Source organism: Vicugna pacos, chromosome 5 (assembly GCF_048564905.1).
Source record: "Vicugna pacos chromosome 5, VicPac4, whole genome shotgun sequence".
Classification (NCBI taxonomy): Eukaryota; Metazoa; Chordata; class Mammalia; order Artiodactyla; family Camelidae; genus Vicugna; species Vicugna pacos.
Genome location: NC_132991.1, coordinates 29156048 through 29177865, shown reverse-complemented (window position 1 = coordinate 29177865; position 21818 = coordinate 29156048). Strand labels below are relative to the sequence as shown.

The following is a 21818-nucleotide window of genomic DNA, read 5'->3' as shown; positions in this document are numbered from 1 at the left end:
TTAAATACAATGTAATATATCATAAGACCAAACATTGCTAATAGCATCATATGTAAAGATGGAACATGTTTAGGACAAGTTGCTTCCATTTTAGTGTCATAATCAGATCCATCTGAAGCCCCAGCTTTCTCCAGGAGATCTTCCTTTGCCTAACTCTTTGCCTCCCTGTTTTCATTACCCTGGGTGCTGTGGGAGCCCACCTCTAGAAAGGACATATTTCTGGCTCTCTGAAGTGTTTATCTTGGGACATTTCTGTCTAGCCTTAATGTTGTACTCTTGCTATAATTTGATATGATGTTTGAGCAGAAAAAATACAGAGCTGATTATGAGCAGCGGAAAGATAAATACCACCTGGTAGTGGATGAGCCTAGACACCTGCTGGCTAAGATCGCAGGCGACCAGATCAGTCAGGTACTGTGGCGGGGCTGGCTGGACAGCCAGGCAGGACTGTGCTCCGGGTTTCTGATGAGATGTCGTCCCGTCTGCTGCAAGGATGTCATAGGTTCTGCCTATGATATTGGGATGTTCTGTTCCAAAGTATCTGTCTAGCCACCCAAAGAGCCCACGAGCTATTTGAGTGTGCCAGTCCATGCTCTGTGCCCTCACGTGTGCTGTGGTGAAGACAAGACTGGGTCCTAAAAGCTGGATCCTCCCACCCTTCATTTGCCAGGAGGGTATATGTGTTAGCTGTAATTGTAAACTGTATTAAGGTGCAAAAGCAAAAACAAAGAACCAAATTAATGGAAGGAAAGAAGCGAGACCTCCTTACTGTATTTTTCTACTCCAATAATGTCACCTTTTCTATAAGGCAGTTTTGGTGGGACTGGCTCTGTTAATCCCCATTCACAAAGGCTGTGGATGGTCGACTGTGAGTACTGCAGTCACCCTGCTTGACACAGTGATGCATCTGGTGTCTTCACCCACATGCACATGTGAGCACACATTGTGTGCGCCTACATCTCTTCACTCAGAGGTGATCGGGATATAGTGCCATGTTCTCTTCTGTCTTCATAAGTCTCTTTTGTGCTTCACTGCTCTTTGCATGAACAGAGAAAATATAAGTCTAGTGCCAAGATGCTTCTGAAACAAGGATGTAATGAAATTCTGCGTCCAGATATGTTGACTGCCCTCTACAACACACACATGTGGAGCCAGGTAATGTCTGCTGTGATGTGAAGAAGAGGTGTAGAAGCCTCGGAGGCGTTCACCTTTATGCTTTCCCTGAGTTCCTTGGCCTGCCCCCTGCCCCACGCTGGTTTCATGTGGTAAAGCTGCATCAATGTTCATTCTCTGTAAATGAGCTCTGGATGTGGCCGAGTGCAGTGACGCGGCAGCTGTCACTGACACCTTTGGAACTCCTAGTAAGGTTAACTGAGACTTTTTCAAACTTTTTTTAAACTTCTCCAAGTTGGTGTAACATTAATGTATACTTCCTAATATTTGCCCCAAAGAAATAGATTTTGTAGAGATTGGGGATATTACGTAAAGTCAGTAGTTACTTAAGAGATCTGAATATTTAATGTTTTCATCTAATTTATCCACTGCTCAAAAATGACTACACTGTACCATTTCGGCAAAATGAGGACAGCAGGGCAGCCCCTTGAATATCGTGAACAGTCATGGTCCCTCTTGAGTTTGTGTGTGTATATATATATTCACTGAAGTATAGTCAGTTTACAGTGTTGTGTCAATTTCTGGTGTACAGCATAATTCTTCAGTCATACATGAACATACATTCATCTTCATATTCTTTTTCACCATATGTTACTACTAGATATTGAATATAGTTCCCTGTGCTATACAGTATGAACTTGTTGTTTATCTATTTTATACATAGTAGTTAGTATCTGCAAATCTCAAACTCCCAATTTATCCCTCTTGAGTTTGATGCTGAATTTGCTGGGTTATTTCCAGCACATCTGTCCTCACACACACTTGTTAACAACACTGCTGATCACCTTGCCTTCCTACAAGGTCCACTGAAGCAACACCAGCTCCTTTCCATCATATGTCAAAAGGTAAACTTGAAGCAGCAAAAAACAAACAAACAAAAAAAGTGGTGATAATTGCTTAAACACCAGATACAGTGTTAATAAAATGCCATTGTTCCCACACACAAGAGGTTTTAATCAGTCTTTTGTGTTAGCAACTTGTTTTGTCACTTTAGCTTGATGGCAGATCAACAGGTGAGATAAGGAGGACCAGGTCTCCCTGTGAACGTTCTTTTGGCCTGAACTTTTTCCTTTGTCCCGACAGGATCATCAAGTAGTTGTGCATGAAATTTTGCTGCGATCTGTGTCTGTACTGCTTGAAACAGCTTATGTGCATGAAAAAAACCATGACTTGAAAATTTCAAAAATGAATGTCTTTAAAACAACCACTTTAAACTGTGGGTATTCATTTTTTTATTTTACATTTGTTTCCTCTTTGATGTGGAAACACTCCTTAAGAGGTCATACATATTCGATGCAGCATTTTCTGAGTGAATCTTTACTTGTCAGAGTCCAGAGAACGTGGGTCTAGTCCTGGCTTTGAAATTCACTCTCTGTGTGCCCTTAGCTCAGTCTCTTAACCTCTCTGGGCCTCAGTTTCCACATGGATAAAGTATATGGAAAATATCATTAATTATCATTATTTTAAATTATTGTTATTTGTTCACTCCATTCCACTATTGCGATGAAGTAAAGATTCATATGAAACACTTCCAGTTAAGAAAGCAGGGCATCATGCCCCACGTCTCTAGCTTATATAACATTCCTACTGCTGCTGTGAGACTTTCTCAAGAAGAAAGCTAGATTCCCTGAAAACTCGCTCTCCTACTTCAACCTAACTTGTTCTTCTCCTCTATAATTTAGATCAAGTACAGGAAAAACTATGAAAAAACAAAGGACAAGTTTACCTCGGTTGTGGACACTCCAGAACACCTGCGTACTACAAAAGTCAACAAGCAAATCAGTGATGTGAGTACCAGAAACCCTGAATGGATTCTTGAACTTGGAGGGCATTTGCAAGTGTGGAGGGGCACGTTAGACAGTCACAACATTTGGAAGGCTCTACTGCATTTGGTGGGAGGGAGGCAGGGATGCTAAATGGCCTACTAATGTCGAGACTTTTCTTTTACAATAAAGAATTGCTCCAACCAAATTGGCAGACACCTCATTTTAGAGGCATAAGAACCTTAGCAGAAAGCATGAAAGCACCTGTTGAGTTTATAGAATTCTCTTTCCTTTATATACACTCAACAACAACGTTGCATTTATAGCTTTACGTTACATTACAATGTCAATTGAGATGCATCACGTTGTCTCTTTCTGCCTTTTCTTCTCCTGCAGATACTGTACAAGTTGGAATACAACAAGGCCAGACCCAGGGGCTACACCACAATCCACGACACGCCCATGTTGCTGCATGTCCGAAAGGTCAAGGATGAAGTCAGTGATGTAAGTACCAGAATGGCTTTGCAGCACCTCTCACCGTGTATCTTTCTAATGTGCTATAACACACCCAGGTCCATTCATCTATTCCTGTGTATCAACCTAGCTAAAACGTAGTAGTTTTGGAGGACAGTCATCCTCATTTGCTCACCATCCTGTGAGCTGGCTGGGCACAGCTGTGGGCAGACAGCTGAAGCGCGGGGCCGGGGGCCAGGACGTGGAAGGTGGCTCGCTCACAGAGCCGGCAGTGCTGACGGCTGGGCTGGGAGCTCAGCTATTGTATAGACAGGAACCCCTGTACGTGGCCTTTCCGTGTGGTTTGGACGTCTCACAGCAGAGTGAATGGGTTCCAAGAGGCTACAGTAGAAGCTTCCAGACCAGTTGAGGGCTATTCCTAGAATTGACAGAGTCACTTTTGCATCATTTTACTGGACACAGTGCACATCCATATTCAAGGGGTGAAGAGGAAAATGCCCCTCTGAATGAACAAATGGCAAGGCCACACTGCAGAAAAGCATGGCAGGGGGTGGATATTACTGAGGCCATTTTGAAAAATGCAGTGTGCTATAAACTCTATTAATACTCTATGGGGGGGAGGGTGCAGCTTAAGTGGTAGAGTACATGCTTAGCATGCATGACGTCCTGGGTTCAATCCTAATTACCTCCCCCCACTGCCAAAATAAAATAATTAAATACTATAATAATAGATAAACAAATAAAGTATTTTTAAAAAATACTCTATAAGCTTCATTTTGACTAAGAGGAGGAAGGTAGCCATTAAATTCTAATACTCTGATGAGAAAGTATATTCATAAATTTTCATATATATATAGCTATATTTTATGTTGGAAGACTCTCATTATTTTGGTTAAAGAATAGATTAAATATTTTAAAGAACTCTATGGCCATCTGGGCACCAGAGGAATAGTCAAGGCAAGTGTGGAATAGCTCACCCCCACCCCAACACCTTGACTGTGGCTGGGACTTGGGAATTCTTTGGTAGATAAATAAGTGAGTTCACACTGTTGACTCTCAGTTGCCAAGAAAAAATGCTGAATACATTCAGTGCACTGTTTATGAAGGCAGAAATGTATAAATCATTTAAAAATATTTTTTCAAATTTTTCACATTAAAATAAGTTTGGGCACTTTCAACATGAACATCAATTATTCATAGACATCTATAAGGTAGACCCCTTACATGGAGCAGACCATTCACTCTCACTGTAGAAAGATGAAGCAATTCTGCATCTTTTCCCTTAAGCTTTCTGATCATAACAATAACCTGAGATGTTGGTGAAAAATATAGATTTCCAGCCCTGTTGCCTAAAGATAGTGATTTACTATATCTATGGTGAAGCACAGGAAGTTGTGATTTGTATGATCAGGCAAGTTTAGTTAGTACTTCTATGGCTCCTTTGAAACAGTTTTACTTCAGGCTTCACCATGTTAAGACCTAAGATCCTTCCGCAATAATAAATGAGAAGGTCCAGATGGGGCCGCAGGGCCCTGAAATCTAAAAGGAGCAAAAATGGGTGAAGCTAGAAATTCCAGGCTCAGGACGAAGAAACTGCCAGTTGGGCTAACAGGAGCTAAGCCTTCCCCATTTCTCTCCCTCCCATCCAAACCCATGCCTGCCCAGACTTGCGAGATGTGGCTCCAGCAGTGAAAGTGATGACTGCATTCATCCATCAGTTCATTCATTCATTAAATATTTATTGGGTTTCTGTGTGCCTGATGCTAGGAATGAGACGATGAATGATACACAACTTTTACCCACACGGGAAAGAATAGACCAACAGACAAATAATTATAGTGGGACGTGGTAACAGCTACAGCCGTGGGGGCGCAGAAGGAGGGCAGGACTGATTCCATCCGGCTGAGCCAGTGGGGGAAGGCTTCTCATCCGTCAACAGTTTTCAAGACGTTCTGAACTCAGGATTTTCTGATTTGGGGAAGGGAAAACATACAGGGATAGCTGTCTAGCTGTCCCTTTCAGCACAAGCTCCGAGGACCTAAATCCTATGGTGACACTGGTGAACATACTCAGTGTGTCCTGGGAGCTGGTTTTAAGATCTGAGACAGGATCGTGCATGTCTGCACAACTGCGTGGCTGCATCCTTTCTTCACAACAGATTTATTCAGTCTCAAGGAGTGTCACATATGATAGTTATGCTTTTAATTTCTTGTTTTTTAAGATACTCGTGGGCTGCTATAAAAAATTAACCTGTGTTTCCTCCCCTAGCTGAAATACAAAGAAGATTACCAAAGAACTAAGTCCAACTGCACCATTAAGCCAGATGCTGTTCATATCAAAGCAGCCAAGGATGCCTACAAAGTCAACACCAATGTGAGTTCCACAAGTGTCCCCAAGCCTAATAGGGGTTGATCAGCTCCTGCAGGACACATTGCCTCTGCACCTGCTTCTTCTGAAACAAAGAGAACATTTGAGCCAGTTGGTGCTGTGAGGATTTGGTCTAGACCTTCCTCCTGCTCACATCTCCCTGTGCTGACTCATTTCCATATGATGGGGCATCTTAAAGCCTCAACCACAGAAACACTTGTGCATTTAGATGAGTATTGACTTCTTAAAAATGTATAAATGGTTATATGATAAAAGAATATAAAACCCAACTGGTGCCCACTAGTGCCAGGGAGAACTTATATTTATTAGGGCCAGCAAACTAAAATGCCTTTAGGGGCTGGCAGGTAGCTTACAGGTGTCCTGAGGATGGATTGAGGGATGAGTACCAGGAATGAAGTGGGACAGAGCAAATGCAGTTAAATGTACACGGTAGGGTGTGGGTGGTGGGTGTATGGGTATTCTCAGTAAGACTCATGCAACTCTTTATATGTTTGAAATTTTCCACAATGAAATTTTATAAGTAGAAGCATGTGTGTCTTATGGTATACAAATGATACCTTGACCAAAAAAGTAGAGAGAAAAAGAGTGAGGAAAGAAATGAGGCTGTCAGTGAGGGTTCTTCCCAGGGACACTCAAGTTAAGTCACACATACTTCTGTGCCTTAGATTTGGCCCAAGGCAGCCAGTTCTCCAGCCACAATGCAAGTCTAGCAGATATACAAGCACCTCTGAAGCCAGGCTGCCCGGGTTTGAATCCCAGCTCCACTGTTCACCAGCTGTCTCACGTGGGCAGGGTATTTAGCCCTTCCCTTCTAGGCTGTTCCTCCTTAGCTGTTGAATTTTTTGCAGCTGTTATGAAGATTAAATGAGTTAATATTTATAAGGTATTTGAAAAATCCCTAGCGTGAAAGAAATGCTGCAAGTGTTTAATAATTTTTTTAAAAAGTTATCTGAATTTAGTTAGAAATTAAAAGTACTTGACTCTGAAAATGATCAGACTGCACTGGGAGAGTTAGAGTTTGATGAATCATTCTACTGGAAGCCTTTAAAAATGTTAGCCCCTATTTTGAGACCAAAGGGTCCCACAAGATGACATCTTGAGTGACCAGCTAGCTGCATAAATTATACAGAAATTTTAACTGGGGTTCTCTCTTGCATAAAGCACCATAATTTGTTCTATGTTAAAATGCAAGAGGAGTCCCTCTGTGTCACATGTGTGGTTATGAATTCAGGCCATTGAATGAAGTGACTTCTTTTTGTCTTGTTAAAAACAGCTGGACTACAAGAAGCAGTATGAAGCCAACAAAGCCCACTGGAGGTGGATCCCCGACCGTCCAGACTTCATCCAGGCCGCCAAGTCATCCCTGCAGCAAAGCGATGTGAGATAAGAGAGACAGAACTGCGTGACATGCCTGAGACAGAAAAATTAATAATTATTCATAATAAGCTGGAGTTAAGCCTACCTTATCTGAGAACCAAGAAGGACAGGAGGGTTGTGAGGTGTGGAGGGCAAGCTCAGGAAGAGGGCCTGGCCATCGAGCCTGGTCTCTCAGGGCTGGGCCCAAACACAAATGGCTCAGAGTCCCGAGGGAGACTCATGAAGCTGTGGGCAAACGGGCAGGAGGGCTTTGTCCTGGCCTCCGGGCTGGAAGGGAGGAGCCCAGCAAGCAGTGAGGGGCTGGGAAGCACCCCCGCCCCCAATTCTGGCAGCAAATCCTCATAGACTCCCTCTTCCTACCAATTTAACCGAATACTGGCTTCCTCCTGTACCAGCCCCCCTTTTCCATCTCCCTCTGCTTTCTTCCCTTACAGTTTGAATACAAGCTGGACCGAGAGTACCTCAGGGGTTGCAAGCTCTCTGTCACTGATGATAAAGACATGGTGCTGGCCCTGAGGAATTCCATAATAGAAAGTGACGTAAGCATCCAGCCCCTCCCAGGAGGCCCCCCTCACTTGCGTGTCCTCTGCAGCCCAGTCCCCAGGGACACCCAGGAGAGGACGGTGGGAGGGGGGCTGCTGTCCCCTGTGAACCCCAGTGATTTAGCAGAGCAGGGCGGTGGCAGTGGGAAGCTGTTAAAGCCAGGGGGCCATTCGTGATTAATCCTGCACCACCCCAGAACCCACACAGTCAGCACTGGGAATCTGGAGGCCTGGCTGGATTCTAGAAGGAAATGTGTTCATTTCTGTGGGGTTATACTCTTTCTGTGCTTCCTACGTTTCCTCATCTGGAGAGGAGGAATAACAGTGCCTCCCAGGGTTCGGGGGAGAGTCCAATGACATATTTGACAGTGCTCTGAACTAAGGCTGTAGGTATAGAGCTATGTCGTAAAACCCATTCTGATTGTTACTGAGGCCTCAACTAGCAAGAGAGAAAGCAAATCCTTTTTGTATATTTCCCAAACATCACATCTTTTCCTGAGTTTAATGTTTCTGCTGTGTCAAAGATGCTGTCCACCGAGCTCCTTCTAGTAACACAGGAGCTTAATAAAATAGGCAGGAAGCTCCGAGGAGCTGAAGAAATGCTTCTTTTCACCCCTGCAGCTGAAATACAAAGAGAAACATGTCAAGGAAAGAGGAACTTGCTACGCTGTGCCCGATACTCCTCAGATCCTCCTGGCAAAGACTGTCAGCAATCTGGTGTCCGAGGTAACCCTCCCGCAGCCCACGCGCTCGCCTTCCGTCTCGGGCTCACGCCCCAGGCAGACGTTTCAGCAAGCTCTCCGCGCATTCATTCCCCCAGAACAAGTACAAGCGCCACGTGAAGAAGCACTTGGCCCAGGGCTCATACACAACCCTGCCCGAGACCCGGGACACCATTCATGTCAAGAAAGTGACCAAGGACGTCAGTGACGTAAGTGACCAGGACTCTCAGTGGCAGCGGCAACCCCACCGCACCTTAGAATCCAGCAGTGGACTGTAAGCTGCCTTTTTGCTTACAGACCCTTTCCTTTATGTCACTTCACTCCTACTATCAGTGATTATATGTGAACTTTGAATTCTGGTTTAAAAGACGACTCAAAATTTATTGGCTTTCCAGTTGTGGCAACTGCAGCAGATGGGGGTTAGGCCACAGGACATAGTATTTAGCCACAGAAGATGTCACTAAGCAAGTGCTGATAGGGGCAGGAAGCATCTCTCCTCTCATTCAACTGTCCACGCCTCAGTAATTTCTGCCCACTATATCCCTATTGGTAATGCTTTAATAATCATGGTGTTATATTTTATGAGCCCTGTATGGTTCCTTTTATATTTTATTTTATTTTATTTTATTTTTTATTTTATTTATTTTATTTTATTTATTAATTTTTTTATTCTGTTCTATTCTATTTTATGGACGTACTAGGGACAGAACCCAGGACCTCATGCATGCTAAGCATGCACTTTACCACTGAGCTATACCCTCCCTATCCATTTATGTTTTTAAAAAGTAGAAATGGTGAGTGAAAGAGTTTAATTTGCCTATAGTCAGTTCTCCAAAGATTGGGGCGTGGTTCAGCTGTTAGGTTCCAGGCAGAAATGGCAGGGAAGAGCTAGATTATGGATCAGAGACCCCAGTTCCAACATGACACCAAAATGGGAAACCACAGGTTTCCCTCAAGATCGTCTCACAGTTCTTCAAGTAAAACAATTCTGCTCCCAGCTTTCCTCTGTTCACACAAGGAGTTCTGGCTCTTTTTAGACAAATTACAAGAAGAAGTTTGTCAAGGAGAGAGGGAAATCCAACTACTCCATCATGCTGGAGCCCCCAGAGGTGAAACACGCCATGGAGGTGGCCAAGAAGCAGAGTAATGTAAGTTTCCCCTCTCACTCTCAGGGGCCCACTTGGGCCGGTGGATCCCAACTTGGTGGATGCTGGGCTAGTTCCAGTGAGTGCTCACCAGGATTTCTCTATCTGGTGGTTTAAAAAATACAGTAGTGGGATTGATTTTGTTTTAATAAAATGTTCCTTGTACTTAATGAGGACTTTCAGAAATATAGAGTATTTCTCAAGTGAGTAAACATTTTTTTTCTCCAAATAAAGGTCGCTTACAAAAAAGATGCCAAAGAAAACCTGCATTACACCACAGTGGCCGATCGGCCAGACATCAGGAAGGCCACGCAGGCAGCCAAACAGGCCAGCGAGGTAAGGATGTGGCTGAAGTGTGGCCAGTCCCCAGTGGTCACTGCCAACAGGTAGCATAAAGCACCGGCCATCTAGAGTGTGATGCCCATTTTGGTTTTCTTTGATTCAGGTGGAGTATAGAGCCAAGCACCGCAAGGAAGGCAGCCATGGGCTGAGCATGCTCGGTCGCCCAGACATTGAAATGGCCAAGAAGGCAGCCAGGCTGAGCAGCCAGGTAACACAGATGGGCAGACAGTGGCTCTGATGTGAGGAGACTTTAAAAACCTTGCCAGAAGAAGTGACTCCCAGAATGAAAGTATAACATTAGCAACCAAAGAGATACTGGGTCTTTGATCACACTGCAGAGCTTTGAAAAGTTACATCACGAAAAGGGTGCCGAGGACTCACTCTCATTTTCCTCTAGTATCTCTAGGCCTTTCTTGTTCTCCACTTTTCCATTCATGGGCTTGTGTTTAGCTGTTTGTGTGCCTCACTATTTTCAGGCGACAAGGCAGCAGCTCATGAGGTCCTGTTGAATCCTCTCTCCAGGTCAGGGGAGCTGCATCCCAAGGGCCTGGTTCGCACATGAGTCACCAGTGGGATCTTGTTAATGTGCGAGAGTCACGAAATTCTAACTTCTAGAGCCCAACCAGCAGCAGTCACTTTTAGTTTTGCATTCAACATACGTATATTGAATGCCTGGGAGAGGAACTAGTGGGGAATAGATGTCCTCGGACTGTATGTCCGTGGATAAATAATTACCATGTGGGGAGATAAGTGTTTAATCAAAGTATGTGCAGGGTGCTGGGGGTGGGGAATGACTAATTCTAGCAGATTTCATGTTATTGAGAAGGTGGACTCAGAACTTTGTCCAAACCTAACTGCCACGTTTCCTAATTTCCTCTGCTAGACCAATTATGTAGCTACTGCCGAGTTATAACAAGTTTTCCAACTTTAGCTGAGAGACCCCCGTGACCAACCACCACATCTTTCAGAGAGCAAGTTTTTGTCCTGAAAGACTTGAACTCAAGAATATCTTATTTCTTTTCCAATTCAGAGATCCTACCTTCTTCTTCCTTATTGTCTGTTCTCTAACGTATCTGTTTGAGGAAATAGGTTTAGGATACATTTGGTTGTTACATCTGTGACTTTCAACAACATGAAACATGGGATCCCAATCCTTTGGAAGCTATAAAGTAGTGATATCAAGTGATAAAACAAGTGGGAATTATGAAGAGGAACACAAAGCTCAGATGACTGATGACAAACAAATATGATTTTTAAAAAGTTTTTGAATTTAAAATTCCTATGCAGTACTTTTATTATAAATTGAGGGAACTGCGTAAGTTCTCAAAACCAAGATTTGAAATCACCAACAAAAAACAGTGGAATCTTCTTGTAATGAAATGTAACAAGAACTTTTCAATGTAAAAACTTTTAATAGGTTTTAAAATTTCCAAGGTTATACCCTTATCAAGTCAAAAACAAGCTGAGATTTTGAAGACTTTGCTGTTTTTGAAAATAGGCTTGTATTTCTAATCCCAGGTGGAGTCTATAATGTGGAGAATGAGACCCAACCAGCTCCTTTTAGGAGCTCCCCTTCCTGGGTTACTTGCCTCAGGAGTTACAGCTTCCTGCAGTGGCCTCTGGCCCCTGGAGGCTCCCCTCCGCATGGGCTCCCCACCCAACCCTGTTCTGACTCTGCTGTCTTGCTGGTGCTCTAGGCGGAATACCTCCAAGGCCAAAGGCGAGGGCACGGGCACGGCACCGCGTCTTATGACACCCCTATGATGAGGCAGCTTAAGAAAACTAATGCGCTCGTCAGTGATGTAAGACTGACCCCAGCAAGCCAGTATCTCTGTCTTTCTCTTTCTCTCCTCTACTTCCTTAGCCTTGGTCCAGGGACTGACCAAGTTGCATTCTTTTTTGTTGGTTTTGTGTTGGAATGTGTAGAATGCTGTGGGCATTTGTCAGAGGGTATACTTTTGCACACTCTTGTCTCTTCCTGCATGAAACTTCCCCTCTGGAACGTGCCCTTGGAATAGGAAGGTGGGGCAGACTTGGAGATGGCCTCCCAGTGTCCTGAGGTTGCTGACCCCAATCAAATCTGTGAAATGAAAACAAACTGAGACTCTCATCTCCAAAAACGTGAAGAAGGCCTCTGCTTATCACCATTGCTGGTGTTTGATACATTTAAGACTGGTATTTAATACAGTCTCTCAGTCCAGACAGTCTCTGAAGCAACAGAATAAACTCAAAACGTTCTCAGCCGCAGCTTTCACTCTGTTTTACAGCCTCAGCAGCAGGACATTTTCTAATTCTTGGACCTGTTCTTCAGTCTTTAGAAGCACCGCTATACAGTTCAAGGCCCTGAAAAGGAGCGGAACAACTGGATGTTAGATCTTTAAATTCAATTAAACTTTGAAAGAATAATGGATTCGAAACCACTTTCCCATGGTCTGTCTCCAGCCGTCAGCGTCGGAGCTGGTGGGATGAGAGGCACCGGTGCGGCACTTGCTGGCAGACGGCATCACGTGGGTCCTGCTCAGGCTTCCCTGGTGAACGAGGGAAAGAAGGCTTTTGCATTCCATAATGCCACGTGTTTGTGGCTTTACTGTGCTTCCTGCCTAAGCCAACAGCTTGCTGAGAATCCCTGCAGTCCTGAATCAGATGTGTGTCCTTATTGTGCAAAGTACAGCAGTTCTTCAGAAGATGCGGTCAGAAAGGAGGGTCACATGTGCTGGTTCGGGTTCCCAGCAGCGGTCGTGCTCAGCTGCATTTGCTTGGGGGCCTCCTTATGGAGAGCGGAGGCATACCTTTTCTTTTTTCTGAGTTAAAAAGTTAGAAATTTAAATTTACTGAAAATTAATGGAAGAAAAAGGAACTGAAGTGAGACCAGGGGAAGTGCTGCTCTTCAAATAAATATTTTTTCAGAAACAAGCCATTTTCTAAAAAAAAGAGGACTTAGAGCATACTTCTAACAGAAGCAGATTTTATTCTCATCAGAGGTGGGCCGTCGCATTTCTTCTTGCCCAGGCGGACTCTGCGCATCTAGTTTTCTCTGCTTTTCTGTGTTTCACAGCTCCTGGGATCCGCCCTAGTCTTAGGGGTTCTATACCCTTAGAAGGAGTGTTCTCTTGGTCCAGATACCAGCTCACTTCCTCTAACTTTCCTCAGCAGGCTTTTCATTTCTTTATTTTGGGAGTGAATTTCCTTTCAAAGAGCCATGGTAGTATTCATTTACATTTTGTTTTCCTGTTACGTTGTTTCTGCTCCTCCGGTGTCTGGCTCTGTGTGCCTGCTGCATGCTTATTTTGTGTCTGCATTTCCATAGTAGATGTGTTCCAAATAAATGAGCCTCAGCCCTGTGAATGCATTTTCTCTGATGTGGCAGATTTCATTGTTCTTAGCATCTGAGTGGTCTCATTTTGTGTCCATTCTGCTGGACGGGTAAAGTTGTGGAGAAGTTAAGTGATGAAGCATGAGGGATATTGATTTTAAATGTCCACAGAGTGAAACATCTGAGTGACCAGATCCTGGTGTGATAACTTGGAATGAGTGAGTCTTTCATCTTACAGTAACAGAAATTCTAGGTTTCCTGGAGTGTCAAATATGGCCCTTTCAGCTGGTTAACATCTAGAAATAGCTCATTTTTCATTCTTCCTAGAGTGATAACTAGTGGAGGGCTCTACTTCTGGACCTGGTCCTAGAATACTATTGACAAAGGCATCGGTGTATCTTTCAATAAGGAATATTTCTCTTACCTTCAGTTTATTTTGTTGAATTTTCCTAAAATAAATCATCTTCTTTAGCCATTTTACCCAAACATAATGACTGGCTCCTCCTTTCAGCCAATCAAATCGCATTTATTGAGCAACTACTAGTGCCAGGCACTGTGCTTACTTTTTAAATTGAAGTAATTTAGTCCTTGGCATAGTCTTACTTCTGTGTATCCTGCAAGACTATTTAATCTTATTTTTCTCATTATGCTGAAGTATCTCACTTCTTTCTTTCTTCTAGCCTGAAATGCTACTGAAGCCACTAATCCCCAAATTCTGTCCTTCTTTTACTCAGAAATTATGTCAATTTTTTTTGCCAGGTTTAAAAAAATTAAAATGGTGTAGCCTAAGTGCTATTTTAAAATAACAATAAATGCTCCTAATTTAACAGATTCCTGACTTCTTCTCTTCCTGATCATTTATAAAGCCTCTTTGAACTCTTGGCAGTAGACCTAAAATGCTTTTGGTTTTGCTAGTTACGAGGGCCAAACTGCTCTGAAACAAATCCATTAGATCATTTCTCTGAATTTAGCCTGAAGCCTTTTCCCACTCATTTTCATTCTGCATCAAAAAGAGGTGATTATCTTTCATACCTCTGGATAATATACAAATGAACAAAATAAATGCTACATCACTTGATCTTATTCTCGACTGCCTGTTACCCCAACACAATTATTAATAGTGCTCCTTTTACTCCTAGAAGTGTCCTGGTTTGGATGATAAATTGTATGATCACTTTCTGTATAACACGTACTCTTTTGCATTTACATTTTCTCCATTCCTCAGTCATCAAATTAATTGACATTCAGGAATAATTTGGATTTTTCCATTTGCTGTTAGATTACATACCGAGAAAATTTCAACAAAGAGAAGGGCAAGACACCAAAGTACAATCCAAAAGACAGCCAGCTTTACAAAACCATGAAAGATGCTAATAATCTCGCAAGTGAGGTATGTGTTTGTTTAATTGTGGTTAAATATTATAATGTGAAATTTGCCAGTTTAACTATTTTTAAGTATATAATTCGATGGCATTAATTACATTCACAATTTTGTCCAGCTACCAGTATTATTTTCAAAACTGTATCATCACCCCGAACACAAACTCTAACTATTAAGCAATAACTCTCCGTCTCCCCCTCCCACCAGTCCCTGGTAACCTCTAGTCTACTTTCTGTCCCTATGAGTTTGCCTATTAGAGATTCCATTTAAGTGGAATCATATAATATTTGTCCTTTTTTTGGTCTGGCTTATTTCATTCAGTATAGTATTTTCAAGGTTCACCCATGTAGCATGTGTCTGAACTTCATTCCTCCTTGTGGCTGAATAATAAATAGCCCATCATGTGTATACACCACATTGTGTTCTGTCGATGGACACTTGAATTGTTTCTGCTTTTTGGCTATTGTGACTGAGGCATGGTTTTTCATCACTATCTCCAGCATTTGTTCCAAGATGGGATATCTTATTCTGGTTTCCATTAGTACCATTTTCCATTTCCTATTTATGTGATTTCCCTTTTTTCCCCCTCAATGTACAGGTAAAATATAAAGCTGACTTGAAGAAACTTCACAAACCTGTGACTGACATGAAGGAATCTCTGATAATGCATCATGTCTTGAATACCAGCCAACTCGCCAGTTCTGTAAGCTCAACGTTGCTCCAGAAACAGCTTGTTTCACCCATGTTCGCAACTAACTTCCTTCTCTGAGCTCACGTGCATCTCCTTCTCTGCTACTGAGACACTCGATTTGTTAGAAAGCTCTTCTGTTGCCTGAGTGCATTCTTCCAGTTACAACATTAATCTACCAATTCTCCACTGACTATAACACCTCTTGGGGTATAAAAATGCTTCTATTTTCGGAGTATTTAAACTTTTTTGTTCAATTAACTACTCCTTTCCCTCCTTCTAAAAACATAGAATTATCACTTGGAATAGTTTCTTTCACTTTTATCTTTTCACTCCTAAAACCAACTCTGAATAAGCCGTGTAACCTACATGCTTACGTCCTTGTATTAACCAATAATAGTGAACATGGATCTTTATCCTTTAAAACATTTTATTAACCCCCTCCATAGTGTTTGCTAATTTTGATTCGGTCTCGATGCTGCTGCTGTTAAATGTCTAATCTCAAGACAAAACACAGGAATGCCGAGCAGCTTTCCCATCAGCGTGCCTTTCTTGCCGCCCTCCCCGCAGTACCAGTACAAGAAGGACTACGAGAAGAGCAAAGGCCACTACCACACGATACCTGATGACCTGGAGCAGCTTCATCTAAAAGAGGCCACAGAGTTACAGAGCATAGTAAGTCAACAAAGATGGACTTCTTTCCTGCACCTTCATCTACGATGTCAAAACCTTTCACGGAATCCCCTCAGGACAGTAGTTATAGTTGTAGTAACCGTTGCTTGAGAAAATACCCGAAGATATTAGGGGTTTTGAATTTAACAACACATTGAAACAGATATTTATGTCGTGAATGGTAACGGCGTCAACATACATTGGAGGAACAGCACGTAGACATGCAGCATGTGGTGGGCAGTTGCTGACAGGGACTGGAAGCGCAAAGACGACGTCACAAGGGAGACAAACCCCTCACGGTAGCCCCGCTGTGCTCCCAGGAGTCTGCCCCCAGCTGACAGGACATTCCTAAGGACGACAGGGAAGCTCTGGAGGGTTCTGAGCAGAGAAGTGTTGGGACCAGGTCGACCACTGAAGCAGTCTCTGGGTGTTTAAGAAATGGCAAAATTTGTAAAATCATTAAGATTCTCAGAGGAAAGAACTCAGAGAAGGAGCCTGCTGTCACGTGACCTTCTATGTCACAAATTCAGCACTATTAGCTCCCCTGTTGGGCATTAGCCAAGAGCTAAATTACTGGAAGTGCCCTCATGTCATCTGTAAAGCAGCCTGTGTTAGGAATACCTGTAGGCTCCCCCCATTCCTCACGTAAGGTGAGAATGAGGAGATGGTATTTGCAAAATAGCTTTGGGAGAGTCTTAGGGAGAATGTCAGGTTGTTAGTAAGTCAGTCAGCAACTAGTCAACTGGATTTCATTTTATACCAGTCTATACTGGCTGCATTAAATATGTGACCAGTTAGGACCTAGATTGTGTTACTGACATATAATTAAAGTCATGTGTGGTATCTATTAAGTCAAGCCTCCAGGTCTCTCGTAAAAATTCTTATGAAAGAAAATGGGAGATTTTTATCAGAAATGTTGACTGATGCTTTGGCTAAAATGTGCACATCTACACACATCCAGTCGCGGCCAATGTTATCCATGGGCGATTTCCCCATGTATTTCCTTGTTTCAGTGCTTCTCAGCTGATTTTTCTGCAGTGATTCCCTTGTCTCCTTGAATTGAACATAAATCCTGGCCATGCCTTGCAGACAGTAATGGTGATTTCCCCTTAGGCAAAAAAAAAAAAAAAACAAAACTACTGGATCTGATTTGAATGGCAATGAGATGCCACCCAATTGGACATAATGTATCAATTAAAAAAATACTATTGCTAAACTGGTCTCTGTCCACGAGTTGACCAGAGAGGAGATATCTAATAAGGCTTTTCATCACAGGTGAAATACAAAGAGAAGTATGAAAAGGAGCGAGGAAAGCCCATGTTGGACTTTGAAACACCAACATACATCACCGCCAAAGAGTCTCAGCAGATGCAAAGCGGGGTAAGTCCTGCACAAACCCGCCACACAGCAAACACACCAACAAGCTGATGAAAACAAGCTCCACTCAGAAGTATCCAGCCTGCTGTTACCCCAGCTGCAGGTGACGGACTCTTTAACAAGTGATCGCGAAAATCTTTCTCAGTCATCTGTGGTTTCGTTATAATAGACGTTCTCAATAGTAAATATTTACCATGTATCTTTTATTTCAACTATCATTTTCATAGAATTAGAACATAGCAAACTATTCCCAACAATGAAACAAATTATATTGAATATAATGTCAGTTTTTCTTTAATGAATGAAAAGTTCCCTCTGCACAGACCCTCCACTGTCTTTGGATTGCTCTTAATAGGAAGCCCCAAGCCAAAAAAAAAAAAAAAGAATTTTTTTCTTTTGATCAAGATGTTTATCAAAACACCAAAAGTCAATGTGCCATGTTTTCTATTTTAGAAGTTTTATGCAGAGGCATTTAAATTTTTTTTCATTTTTAATCAATAGTGGAGAAGAATGAAATCTTACTTTGAATTGTAGAAAGTCTGTTTTCATTGGGAAACAGGGCTTTTTTTTGGATTTCTTTGTGTCCTCCATAAGCACATCTCCAACCATAAAGATAAATAGTTTTTAAAAGTGGCAGTTTGGGGAGGTGTCTGGTGTATAGAATGCCAGATAATGAAAAATTTTAAATAGTTTTAAATAATTGGTGAATCTGCGTAAAAGCTCTATTGGAGTTCCTTGTACTATTCTTGCAACTTTTCTGTAAATGTAAAATTCTATCTAAATTAAAAATTACAAAATCAAGTTCCAATATCTATTCCAAGCCTCCCAGAGGAACAGCCTCATCCTGGGATTGGAGAGGAGATGGGGGAGGTCACAGCCCTTTCTCTCAACAGTAAACAGGCCTGAGAACTTCTCAGGGCTTCATTGTCCACCTTCTCTATTCAGTGATGAAAAATAAGTCAGGATTATGAAAAAGGCCAAATTTGCGTTTAGTGCACTCAGGTTCCCTTCCTCGGGGGGTGGTTCCCCCCCCTTGAGTCTCTTCTAATTCAGAAGTACAGTGTTTTGTTGCCTCCAGAGGAATGTCATCAGGAGAGATGACAATGGATTCAGAGTCTTGGTGGCATCCCAGCCATCCACTCTCTCGAGGGCCAGCCCCAGTCACAGCGTCGGACGGACGAATGAGGAGCCCACCAACATTTCTCAGCCTCTGGGTTTCTAGGGCTACTTGCTCTAAATAAAGTATTTCCAGAACAATCAGACATGCTTCAAATGTGTGACCGTTAGCAGAACTATGATCAGGTTAAGAGGCCATACTTAGGAAATACAATTCTCCCCAGTAGGATTGAAAAGTAAATTGTAGTAAAGGTTCTTTCTTAACTTGTCTTTCCTTCCTACTCACATTAGAAAGAATATAGGAAAGATTATGAAGAGTCCATTAAAGGCAGAAACCTGACTGGCCTGGAGGTCACGCCAGCTTTATTACATGTCAAATATGCAACCAAAATAGCCAGCGAGGTAGTGCCCACTTGGTCTTTTGTTTCCCTCTTGATCCAAATAATTGCACTAATGACGCTCATCGGCGTGTTCCTTCTACCGTTTTCACCACCACCTAACTTCCGGTTTCGAATTGGGTTGACATGTGTTTGGTACTACCACCTAATCTATTACTCATGTTAACTCTTCTAATTTTTTAATTGAATCCCTAATAAAATGTGCTTCCTTCAGCATTCTATTAGTTTCTAGTTTCCTATTTGATATTGATATTAACTGATGAAGCTTATCCCTGCCTTTATTCGTATCTTCATTTACTAAACTGTAACTGTTTAAAATCGGAAGAGTTGTTTTTTTATTTTTGTGGGGGGGCGGGGGTGCTTTACCGAAGAGGAACAATCCAGGCTTTCTTCTCAGCACTGTTGCTCGTATTTTGTGCCATAGAAAGAGTACAGGAAGGACCTAGAAGAAAGCATCCGTGGGAAGGGGCTCAGTGAAATGGAAGACACCCCCGACATGCTAAGAGCAAAGAACGCCACTCAGATCCTCAACGAGGTGGGTGCACAGCCAACTGCATGCACAGCTTCCCAGCCAAGTTGCATACAAAAAAAAAAGTGATAAAAAGAGAGTTATTAAATTTCAGACTCCATAGTCATGATTATTAACCATTAAATAAAATGTCTTAATTTCTGATGAGTTGATAATAACAGTCTGTTTCTGTAGCAGCTATTGTAACCTGTTCTTTATCGGGTATTATTTGTTCTAGCCTTGATACATGTGTTGTGCCCACTTAAATTAAAGCACCACACAGGAGAGGTGTGCACCTAAGTGTAATCCTTGTTACATTCCAAACCAGATTTAAAATGTGCTCTCTACTTCAATTTTCTAAGTAGAGAATGCTGAAAAGTGTTCAAAAGGAGGCCTGGCATGAGTAGAAGAGTTTCCTAAAGTGGTTCTGTTGTCACCACACCATCCTGGCACGGGGAACGGTGAAGGTGCCCACTAGCAACTGAGGTGACATGTTATGTGGATCTGTTCTCACTCTGCACATTTATTACCTAGTCATGGAAGTTAAGTAACTTTTTTTCAAATGCTACTGTAGAAAGAATATAAGAGAGACCTGGAGCTGGAAGTCAAAGGAAGAGGCCTGAATGCCATGGCCAATGAAACTCCTGACTTCATGAGAGCCAAGAATGCCACAGATATTGCCAGTCAGGTCAGTGTTACTGTTCCATGTCGGTCTTTCAGAAAACATAGCTGCGACTGCAAGAACACAGTGTTGTCCTTCTGTTGTCTTACTTATTGGTCAGTTGCAGTCACATGCATATTATCGTGGCATCTTTAAATATCCGCCTGGTGGAATCCATTCCGAGGAAAGGATCAGGGACCCTCTGCCAGGGCCGCTTGTATCTGTCCTTCTCCCAGCCCTTCTGGAACCAGTTGACGCTTTACTATCTGTTGATGGTCTCCCTCCTCCTTTCCCACACCCTAGCTTCCCGCCCCCCTCCCCGCCCTGCCCTGCCCCTGTCCAACTAGACAGTAAGTCTTTCAACAGCTCCAACTCAACCTTTCTTTCTGAATCTTACTCTTTAGTATAAAACTGTAAACACAAGAGGGAAAAAAAATGTTGACTATCAAATGAACGAATCCTTTTGGAAAAGAAATACTAATCACCTGTTAATCAAACTAAGCTACAAAACGTTGTGCACGTGGTAAACATTTACCCAAGTATTGGCTGTCCTCTTGCAGATTAAGTATAAGCAATTAGCAGAAATGGAAAAAGCCAATTTCACTTCTGTGGTTGATACTCCGGAGATCATTCATGCCCAACAAGTCAAGAACCTTTCAAGCAAGGTAAGGACATTCATCAGAATACCACTCATTGACCCCAGTCATGAAGAACAAAGTCTTCCCACTATTACTGAAGGAGGTTCTTTAAAACCATAGTTTTCCCAGTGAAAGAGAAGGGATACATCCATGATGCAAGCTGGAGTTAGAGTTGAGATTTCTGGATCATAAACTGCAGGAGGGAATTTTAAGGTACTGAAGAACTCTTTCGTGGTACTACCCATACTTTTTTAAATTTATTTTTTCCAGTTTTAGTGAGATATAATTGACTTATACCACTGTATAATTTTAAGGTGTACAGCACAACGGTTTAGCTTATATTTCTTGTGAAATGATTACCTCAGTAAGTTTTAGTTAGCATTCCTCACCTCGTATAGATACAGTAAAAAGAGAAAGCAAAAAAAGAGAAAAAAAATGTTTCCTTGTGATGAGAACTCTTGAATTTAACCTTAAGAACTTTCACATGTCATACAGCAGTGTTAGCTACAGTCGTCATGTTGCACATCGCATCCCTGGTACTTACTCATTTTAGAACTGGCGGTTTGTCACTTTTGACCACCTTTCTGCAGTTCCCCCTCACCTCCACCTCCTGCCTCTGGAAACCATAAATCTGATCACTTTTTCTATGAGTTTGTTTTGTTTTTAGAGTCCACAATTATGTGAGATCATACAGTATTTGTCTTCCTCTGTCTGACTTATTTCACTTAGCATAATGCCCTCAGGGTCCATCCACGTTGTGGCAAATGGCAGGATTTCTCCTTTTTTATGCCTGAGTATTATTCCACTGTGTAAATATACCACAACTTCTTTATCCATCATCTGTTGATGGACACTAGGTTGTTCCCATGTCTTGGCTATTGTAAACAATGCTGCTATGAGCATAGAAGTGAGGGTATCTATTCAAGTTAGTGTTTTCTGTCCTTTGGATATGGTCCCAGAAGCAGAATTGCTGGATCACAGGGTAGCTCTATTTTCAGTTTTTTTGTGGATCCTCTATACTGTTTTCCATAGTGGCAAAACCAGTTTACTGTCCCACCAACAGTGCACTGTTTTCCACATTCTCACCAGCATTTGTTATCTCTTGTCTTTCTGATGATGGCCATTCTAATTGGTGTGAGT

At 42.3% G+C, this 21818-nt stretch overlaps 1 protein-coding gene across 1 annotated transcript in view; it reads left to right on the top strand.

Moving 5' to 3' along the window:
• Positions 1 to 21818, top strand: part of NEB (nebulin) — a 204039-nt gene that overhangs the window by 161242 nt on the left and 20979 nt on the right. The window contains exons 115-133 of the mRNA XM_072960953.1: positions 307 to 411; positions 2856 to 2960; positions 3333 to 3440; positions 5679 to 5783; positions 7072 to 7176; positions 7610 to 7714; positions 8339 to 8443; positions 8538 to 8648; positions 9477 to 9587; positions 9819 to 9920; positions 10030 to 10134; positions 14519 to 14629; positions 15219 to 15323; positions 15879 to 15983; positions 17256 to 17360; positions 18765 to 18875; positions 19296 to 19406; positions 19954 to 20067; positions 20601 to 20705. Of these exons, the coding sequence (XP_072817054.1) occupies positions 307 to 411; positions 2856 to 2960; positions 3333 to 3440; positions 5679 to 5783; positions 7072 to 7176; positions 7610 to 7714; positions 8339 to 8443; positions 8538 to 8648; positions 9477 to 9587; positions 9819 to 9920; positions 10030 to 10134; positions 14519 to 14629; positions 15219 to 15323; positions 15879 to 15983; positions 17256 to 17360; positions 18765 to 18875; positions 19296 to 19406; positions 19954 to 20067; positions 20601 to 20705 (2034 nt within the window). The remainder of the gene's footprint in view (positions 1 to 306; positions 412 to 2855; positions 2961 to 3332; positions 3441 to 5678; positions 5784 to 7071; positions 7177 to 7609; positions 7715 to 8338; positions 8444 to 8537; positions 8649 to 9476; positions 9588 to 9818; positions 9921 to 10029; positions 10135 to 14518; positions 14630 to 15218; positions 15324 to 15878; positions 15984 to 17255; positions 17361 to 18764; positions 18876 to 19295; positions 19407 to 19953; positions 20068 to 20600; positions 20706 to 21818) is intronic.